The sequence below is a fragment of the Cottoperca gobio genome, chromosome 22, assembly GCF_900634415.1.
Source record: "Cottoperca gobio chromosome 22, fCotGob3.1, whole genome shotgun sequence".
NCBI lineage: Eukaryota > Metazoa > Chordata > Actinopteri > Perciformes > Bovichtidae > Cottoperca > Cottoperca gobio.
The window spans coordinates 13,208,556-13,218,319 of record NC_041376.1 but is presented as its reverse complement, the minus strand read 5'-3'; the positions used below and the strand labels follow the sequence as shown (position 1 = coordinate 13,218,319).

Genomic DNA, 9,764 nt, shown 5'->3' with positions numbered 1-9,764 from the left:
TGTGTCTTGCCAATTTTGGCACTGTATTGATCGTGATAGGCTGTTTTCCTCAGGCCGCATTTAAGCTAAAGGCCAAGCTTTGTCCAACCTTTCACAGTAGCTATTGTTGGGAGAATTAGGTTACTAGAAAGTGCTATGATGCACAGATGACTTGTTATTGCTTCATCCCTTTTGAGTTTGTACGCAAAAAAATCCATTCAATCAAATCTTGAGTCTCAATCAATTTTTATTGGATAATCTTTCAGGTAGATATGAGGAAAGCTATGCAGCTAGCTTAGTGACAAACAAGCCATTGATCTATAAGCATAAGTCAACTGTATGTGTAATATCAGTATTAAATAAGACGAATGGGCACTTGAGCCGGGCCGTGCAGGCACTTTATGAAATAGGAGTATACTTGGATGAATCCTAGCGAGTGGTGAGAAATCACCTGTTGATGGCGCGTAATGTAATAGAACATTCCTTTTGAATGGGCGCAAACCATTATGTCACACAGTCCATTAATATTCTCCTGCTGTGCCAACATCTTGGCTCTCTGCTCTGGGGGAATGATTAGGGTGACGGACAACGGGGCGATGACACAAGAAAACAACTTCCTCACCTCCCTTCATCTCCTCCCCACCCCTCCCTTTTTCTTCGCCTCTCTTCAACCCTTCAACACAACAGCCACAAATTACCCACTTTGCTTGCAATAATATCACGGCTCATCGTTGGTGTCCATAATTAGAGTCTTAGTGTCGTCTAGCCTCCATTAGGCTAACAATAGAGCCTTGGAACAGGGCCACTTTGGGCAAATAACATGTTGAGAACACTTGACTTTTGTGAAGAGATAGTGAAAAGCATCTGAAGCCATTACTGATCCAAACGGCCTTGAATGGTTCTGTGGCTCTGTGAGAGCCATGGATAGGCAGGCTGTGGAATCATCTCCATTGCAGAAAACACCCATATACAGGGGCAAAGATGCATAGCATGCAATCACGAGCAGAAACACAGACACACGCGTCTTTATGCTCAAACGCTGACAGAATTTTTCCCCTTTCTGTGCACATAATCCTTTGACAGAGACGCAAATACAAATATCATCACACTGCACGCTGCAGCCTAGTGGAGCTTGTATTTCAATCACACAGCGGCAGATAGCTTGCTGCCGAGTTTCCTCCCAGGCTACGGAGAGAGAGAGAGCGCTTTCTGTATTCTGAGCTCAGTCCCCGTTTGATCTCCGTCATCGCCCCTCTAAGACATCATTGTGTAACACTGTAAAAGCGAACGGCTTCATGGAGCGAAGGAAATATCAAGGAAGTTATTCATAAATATTAGATAAGATCAAAACAGTCAGTTGCTCTCAGACTCTGAGCTCCTGGGTCAAGTCATCCACATCCCTTTGATTTTTTTTTCTTCCACTCAGGCTGAGCAAGGAGGATTGAGCATGCATTGAAATTTAAGGCCCCCCTTGAAAGAGCTGGAAAACAGGAAAATATGAAAAAAACCCACAGAGTCCAATCCTGTTGCTAACAAGCCAATAATAAAGCACAAATCTCCTGTTTTGTTTCATTTCTGATCAACACTTTTCATTATTCATAATTCTCTTGTTTTGATTACCGTCCCTAACGCACAGCACGCTGAACCTGCGGAGATTAATAGGCAGCGTTCTCCAAACTCTTCCTCCTCTCCTCCGGAGCTGACACAAATTGGTGAAATATCACTTTGATCATGCCTCCTGAACAACAAACAAAACACAAACCTAATTAGCCTAATTCAAAATCGTTCCAAATGCTTCTGTTTTTTTATGAAAGCCTTCCTTCTCTGTACTGTTATAAGACAAAACTAAGTTGGACGGAGCGTCAGTGTTTTATCTCTGCGTACTGTGTGTGTGTGTGTATGTGTGTGTGTGTGTGTGTGTGTGTGTGTGTGTGTGTGTGTGTGTGTGTGTGTGTGTGTGTGTGTGTGTGTGTGTGTGGTTTAATTGAGCATAACAGTCCCCAAATCTGACCTTTTACCTTTCAATTGACAGAAGGCAGGGGGCGCCAGTTTCTCTGATGCGCATCAGTTCATATTCCTCAAGACCACTTATGCCAGAAAGCGGAACAAAGAAAAACTGCTTTAAACAGACTAGCGTGTAGCAGGTTTTTCGACGTGGGAGAGCTCGCTCTGCTGACTCCTTTGTTGATGTTAGTCATCCCATCTCGGTAGAAATGTCAAGTGGCAGGGGAATCAGAAAGCTCTCTGATTTATTGTACCACTTTTGAAAAAATCCAAGTAAAGAATGGGTGTTAGGCTATAAAAACCTTGCAATGCACTTACTGTAAACTGGATGAATAATCGTGTCATTTGTTTTACATTTTGCACGTCCTAGGGAGTTTTTAACTATAGTCTTGATGGTCAACAGGCTCCTATATCAACTTATGAATATGCTAAGTCCACTGTGAAATAAGCAAAGTGCTCGTCTTTTGCTGCTGGTGCCACTAAATAGCTGTAAGAGTCGATGCATCGCGTCAGCGTCCTAATGCCAAACGGGACTTTTCCAAGGGCAGCAATGCACCAAAGCCATACAGCATTTGAAGTGTTCACTTACTACAAGCGGCATGAAGTCTACCTTGCAATGCTAGCGGATTAGCTCACGTTGCCTCGCTAACATATGCAATGACTGCCGGCGAGCTCTTCCCCATTAGGTTTGCACATCAAAGGCGGCGGGAGAAGTTCTTCACAGGCAGTTAAAAGTGGGCTCAGTGTGGATCTTGTAAATACCGTCTTTGAGTCTGTGCCTCTCGGGGGACACTTCACACACTCCTCCAGTCAGGAGAAGGGAGGGAGGGAAGGAGAGGAGCAGTGACAGGCATCAGAGGGGGGAGAAGGGGATGGAGATATGGGGGGGTGGGGGGGCGGGGTAGAAGGTGGGGGAGGTTCCTGAGAGCCCAGTCCCCTGTCACCTCCAGGATAGGATCTGTGGATGAAGAAAATCACTCTTCTCTACTCGCCTCTCCCTGTCTGCATCTCGCTCTCATCCCCTTCCTCCTCTTCACACTTCACATGATAGCTGACGGTGAAAGTAGAGCATAGCTGTTTTTCCGTTTTTCTTTTGAGTCATGTTTTTCATAACACATAAATAGAGCATGCAGCGTCCTGGGAATTCTGTGATTCTGTGTTTCAGTATACAGGCGGACACAATAGCATCCACTCTTCTCAAGTGTTGTTGAAAACATTTTATCCATCATTGCTGTTTGTAGGGCTCTGGTGAGGCCCTCGACTCCGCAAGGAGCAGAAAGGAATAAGAGATGTGTTTTGTTAGCAGCCACACGAACACACACACCCAGACACGCACATACCGTTTGCTCCCAAGCCCATCGTTGCCTGGTTTTGCAGACTGATCAATGCAAATGCTGTTATTTACCCAAGCCTGAAATGAAAAGACTATGGATCAATTTGATGCACTTCCATAGGGTGTGCACAGAATGGCTGGCTGGCTTTTTTGTCTCGGCTACACCCCTCCTTCTCCTCCTCCTTAGTCATCCACCCCTCATCTTAAACAAATCTCCCCCCGTCAACACCACTAATGCAAAATATACTACCATGCTCTCTCTCTCACGTACACAAACCATCATCATCATCGATGCATTCTCTCTCTGCGCGCTCTTTTCTCCCTTTTTCTTTCAAACACACCCACAGTGTGACACCGGGGCTGCATCTGTCTGAGCTGTGTGAGAGTGTATCTGTGCGTTTGTGTGTGTTTTGGGCTGACCCACTTTCTGTGCCTGGCCAGGCTTGTGCTGCTGCTGCTGTCTGCTGTGCTGTTCTGTGCTGCTAGGGGGAGATCCCTGCAGACTCCCCCGGAACAGACTCCAGCTCTCCTTCTGACAGACACTCACCGTGGCATGTTATCCCCCTTGTGGATTGGAGACCTCTGCCTCTCTCTCTCTCTCTCTCTCTCTCTCTCTCTCTCTCTCTCTCTCTCTCTCTCTCTCTCTCTCTATCTCTCTCTCTCTATCTCTCTCTCTCTCTCTCTCTCTCTCTCTCTGTATGTGTGTTTCAGATCCACCTTGACGCAGATGCACGAATGAACACTCACAAAAATGCACACGCAGTAACAGCGTCCTTACCAACGCACGCACACAAGACTCTCTCACACATATGCAAAGCACATACCATCCCAGATCTGTATATTTTTAATTCCATCCACCCTCCTCCGGCTCCTCCTACTCTCTTCCCCATGTTTGTCTGGAGTTATTGTTTCAATCTTGCTGCATCAGGGGGCCCCTGAAGGTTATAAATTAAACATAAATGCAAATGCGCTGAGCCATTGCCCTCCACCACCTCCCTCCTCCCAGCACACACACACACACATACACCCATCCTCGCCATTCAAACAGATCCGTGTGTCTGCGAATTAATAGGAGAACAGTGGGCTTTTTTTAATGAGCGAGAGAGGAAAATTAGAGTTGCAAAGCCACAGCGCGCGCACCAAGAGCTGCAGCCGAGGCAACGGCTTGAAAAGCCCGGCGCCATCATAGAATATGCTAATGCTCCAGGTCCCCTCACTGTCAGCCTTAGTGTTGCTCTAGATGAGATCAGAGCCGAGGCTTTGATCTGGGACACTGATGGGAGCCAGAATCGTCATGTGCAAAAGTACAGAGAGCAGGAAGGGTGTGGATGAGGCTTGTGCACATAACCAGTGATGAATCCCTAACATGAAGAAATTCATGGATCATTTAAGGAGATATCGTTTCGTCTACACAGACCAACAGCAGTTACTTAATGTCACCTACACATTTTTTCGCTCGCACACACACTTGCATACAAGGAGGGTGTAAATGTGATGTCTTCTCGGGGTGTCCTATACATAAATAGCCATCTGGTCTTGTTGATGCTATAGGCTGGGCCTGAGTGAATGGTGAGCACCATAGAGACTTTGTAGTTGGACCATAATAACGTTATAGATTTTATTCTCTGCCATATGGGCTCATAAAGGCAAACGGCTGGGAGAGGTTTCCAGGGATGTCACTCACTTTTATTCTCCTTTGAGTGAGCTTCCATTTGGAAAAGTGAGATTAAGCCTTTTGCTGCAATAATAATAATAATAGGATTTTGTTTTTCTTCATGTAGTGATATCATTCATTTATATAATAAGGCTGTCCTATCCTCACCCTCATTTCTCAGTCCTACTGAAGGTGTGTTTCTGCTTGTATTTGTATACATCCTTTTTTTTTTTTTACTCTAACTTGTACTAACACTGTATCTCCAGCAGGGGTCTTCCCATTGTCATGGACATGGCTTCAGAGTGAATTAGCTTACACTGTACACAGTATAAGTCAGAGTGAATTGTGCCTCCTTATTTCCCCATTGTGTGACCTGAAGCAACAATTAGGTGTTAGAAAAATATGGTCATCGCTACCCAGTCATCACCATTACTATGGTCATCATTACCTCCGCCACTGACATCTTCGTTGTCATCATCATTGCATTTTGTTCCCACCGCCACCAGTCATCATCATTATCATGGCCATCCTTAGCACAACTCTCATCCCCAAATCCTTCCCTTCCCACCCCTCCCCTCTCCCCTCTCTTTCATCCACAGCTCCCTCTGTTGATCAAATGCATCTGATCTCATCAAAGCAGACCCTCTGCTCATTCAAGTCCCAACAGACACCCCAGCTTCTTTACTAAGCACTATTTTACATTTCATGTTTGAATACCACTGATGGGATTGCATATCTTGTAGACTTTGGTTTTGTGTGGTCCTACACTGCAGCCTGGGGTTGATTTTTTTTCTTCTTTTTATTTTTTATATTTCATTATCATTTCAGACAGGCTCCTCTTTGACAAAGTAAATCCAATGAAGGAAATTAAAGAGTGTAGCCTTTTATTCAAATAGGACCCTAATGAAGAATGGCTTTAATATTCATAATATTCATATTGCATTCCTTTGGAGATGTACACTGAGTTTATAGTGACCTAATTGTACTGAATGGCAATTTTTATCTGCTGTGGCACCTGACTAGTCCCCTATAATAATATAGAGTTTATAGTTAGTGATATTTCCATGGTTTCACTCTTATTACACAATTGCCTGTGGTTCTTTGTTGAAGGGGAACATTACTCCTTTCAAGCTGAATAGAAGTGATCGGAGCGTGTATAGGGGATGAACTCTGTGGTACAGATATTACAACATTATAGCTGCTATAAAGTGTGATTGCATTCTTATTCTGACGGCAACATTATTGCGCACAGCTTGTGGTTGCGTGTCCGACTCCTGTCAGAGCTGCAGAGAACTGGCTTGAGCCGAGGGACAGAGAGGGTGGGAAGAGGGAAAAGCAGGTCTGGATAATTGTGGAGATACTCGCTCGGGCAAACTTAACATCTGCTGGTGGGTTTATTTGAAGAATCCATGTGGACCGGAGGAGCAATGTCCGTGCGGGGATTGGAAATGCCCGATCTGCCACGGTTGCTGTTTGTTTAAAAGTAATATGCACTTTGAACTTAATGGAAGGAGTCATTCCTTGACCGTCTGAGCTGCGATTAATAAAATAAATCTCGATAGTTTAATGACATTGAGGAAATATATGTATTGTGAAAATACTGCAGGCATCAATTTATGTTTTTTGTTGTAAAATCAACCTTCAAAGCATCGTAAAACACAGAAACATCAAAATGCATCGCGCGTAATGGCTCGATCCAGTCCGGATTTTCCATGTGAGGCGCGCCGGAGCCCTGGAGGTGGATAAGCTGGTGGAGCCCGCTCTCTCTCATGCCATGCTGGGCCACAAGGGCTCCGGGAGACGCTGCTACATATTACCGAGAACCGGGATGGAGGAGAGGCGGAGGGGGGAAGAAAAAAAAGTTTCGTTTAAACCTGGCAGAGAAACTTTCAACATGAAGCCTCACTGACGCACCGTTTCACCACCACCACAGCAACACCAGCGCTACAACAAAGCTTGCTTTTCCACCGAATACATTTTTCTCCTCCCAGCTTGTGTTTTTCTTCCCTCTTGTATTATTCTCTGTGTGTGCACGGCTGGTCGGGGCTCGCTGTCACTGCGCGCTGAGATGTTGGAGTGACCATGGCTGCGCAAGTTGCATCGGCTCCGACCAGAACTAATAACAAAAATAAGAAATTAGCCAGCGGTTTGGGTCCGGAGCTCAATTCGGGGAAATCAGGAGGAGCAGGGACCGTACAGCGGACAGGACCGATGCTGGGTGCCGGAGATGGGACCCTGAATAATGTAGACCATCACCGCCGAAACGAGCTCAACATGGTTCATTCAACTTCCACGACTCACAACGCTTCGGACGGCCACGACAAGGATGGAAATAACCTCACGTCCGCCTCGGCTTCGACTAATTCAACCACTTCCTCGATGGAAACGGGTTTGATCGCGAACCACAAGCTGAAATGTGTGGGGAGCGGAGATCCCCCTCAGTCTCAACCGCCGCCGCCGCAGCAGCCGCCGCCGCAATTCGGCCAATTTGCGCCACATCAGCAGCGACAGATCCAAAGTAACAACACCGCCAATAACAACGGTCAGGGGCCCCGTGGGGACAGGGGTATGGATCACCAGCACCATGGCGGCAAAGAGAACCTGTTGGGGGGCCAGGGGGAGCCACAGCAGCAGCACATGCCAGGAAAAGGTGAGGGGGACCTCATCTGTAAACCCGCGGAGAGGATGATGGGTACCAGGTATGAACACTCTAACTTGGGACCAACTAGTAACAACTCTGAGTTTAATAACAACTATTACACTCCAAGGCCCTCTTATGAGCAACATGGCGGACATCAGCAGCAGAGCAGTGGGATGGGGATAACGCACTCCTCGGCACATAACAGCATGGAGAACTCCCACGAAGCAGGGTACCAGAACAACCAGTACAATCAGTACCCGGGGTACCGGGCGGGCTACGGCGGTGGGGCCTACGGGATGATGGGCCCCACTGGATGCCGACAACCTGGGAACATGATGATGGGCAGCAACTCCTCAGCAAGCCACGGCAAGTCTCCACTGGGAGCTGCTTCGGGTGGCTTTCAGAGGTTCCCAGGACAAACTCAGCAGCAGCAGCAGCCGCAGCAGCAACAGCAGCAGCATCCCTCAGGGGCCACCCCGACACTCAACCAACTGCTGACGTCCCCCAGCCCCATGATGCGGGGCTATGGCGGTGCATATCAAGACTACAGCGGCTCCCCGGCGCAGCAGCAAGCCGGCATGGGCCTAGGGAAAGACGTGGGGGCCCAGTACGGTGCCAACTCGGCCCACGGCTGGGGAGGGCAGCAAAGAAACCACCCACAAATGAGTCCAGGCAACGGAGGGCAAGGCCTCGGCAGGGCGCAGGTAAGTTTTTGGAAACTTTGTTTTCTCAGCGCTGGTGTGTCACTCATAATTACAAGGTGTTGTGTGTGTCTTGACCACAAATGCTGTGTCTTGGACAATATGTGTGGACGAGAGTGTTGAAGTTTGTGAGTTAAATATAGGAACATTACCTTCATATTTATATCAAGGGGATTTTATGCAGAAGGCCATTACATGTGCATAATTTAAAAGACTTTTGGAAAAGTGTGACACAAAAAGGGAAGAAACCCTTGTAGCAAAAATTTATTTTTTTAAAATTAGCTTAATTGATTAGGCTATTTAATGAGCCTATACTAATTGATAGACTTAATCAGAGGCTGTGTTTCCATCCTCACATGTATATAGTTCATATTCTTGTTGTATACTCTCTCATTTTATTTTATTTTTATCCGAGGCAACATTCATGTTAGGCAGATTCACCTCTCTGCCGACGTGGTGTCAGACACGTTGCGAAACGCCCCGTTTAGAGGACGTGTTGTGTTCGAGGTGCTCGCCGAACAAAGTAAAAATATCCCTGTAGAACATCTACATGAATGATCATTATAAACGACAACGTTCTGTAATATTTCTCATCTCTTCGTGTTTATCTGATTCGGAAAATGAAACGGACACCGCGGCCGTGCAACGATCGTCTGTCCCTCTCCGCGCGCTCCGTGTCGAGCTGGAGCGCTTCTGTGCGCCTCGGTTATTCCCATGCAGTTTGGGATTTAAATAGTGGAGGTAAACTGGCTAAAAGCTCTCCGTACTCCCAGCTCACAGTTGACACCCAGTCTGCCATCTGATTGGCTCCCTGTGGCCCCGCTGGGCAGACTGCACTCAGAAAAAAAGGAGGATTCTTGCAGGGATCCTTGGCCATGGCGCTGTATTGATGCTGCATTCACGTCTTATGGGAATACTCCAGACTTGGACGCCGTCCAACGCAATAATTGAAGTTTTATGAAGGTTTATGCTGCTCCAGATAATGATTCCCATCATTTTTTCCACACTGAAAAGATGTATAAAAACACTGCAATGTCAGCTCAAAATGTCAAAAAGGAAATAATGTGTCTTCATGTGGAGTTATAATCTTGAATTACTTATTTTATGTTGAGAATTGTCCCGTTCTTTTTGTTATTTGAAAAAATTATAATTTCAATCATAATTTAGAGAAATTGTCCAACACATGTCGGCTGTCTTAAACATGGGATGTTAATACATTATATAATTGTTTGTGCATTGACATTTTGAAATATAAGGAAAAAGTAACTTTATCTGTATTATTCACAACAACACCTGCAAACAGACTTCTGTTAGCCACTGTGGCCACTGGGGGTTAAATACCATGCTCAAGGGCATGGGCATGGGTAACAGTTGAGGGAGGGAAGAAAGTGTTACTGATTATTCAAGTATTCCTCCCTCTGTTTTTGGGGACTGCACTTAAGGATCCCTAGT

General features: G+C 46.1%; 1 protein-coding gene across 1 annotated transcript in view; it reads left to right on the top strand.

Moving 5' to 3' along the window:
- The first annotated feature begins 6,755 nt into the window (after positions 1-6,755).
- LOC115027725 (AT-rich interactive domain-containing protein 1B-like) overlaps positions 6,756-9,764 on the top strand; it is a 42,101-nt gene continuing 39,092 nt past the window's right edge. The window contains exon 1 of the mRNA XM_029461202.1: positions 6,756-8,315. Within this exon, the coding sequence (XP_029317062.1) occupies positions 7,053-8,315 (1,263 nt within the window). The 5' untranslated portion in view covers positions 6,756-7,052. The remainder of the gene's footprint in view (positions 8,316-9,764) is intronic.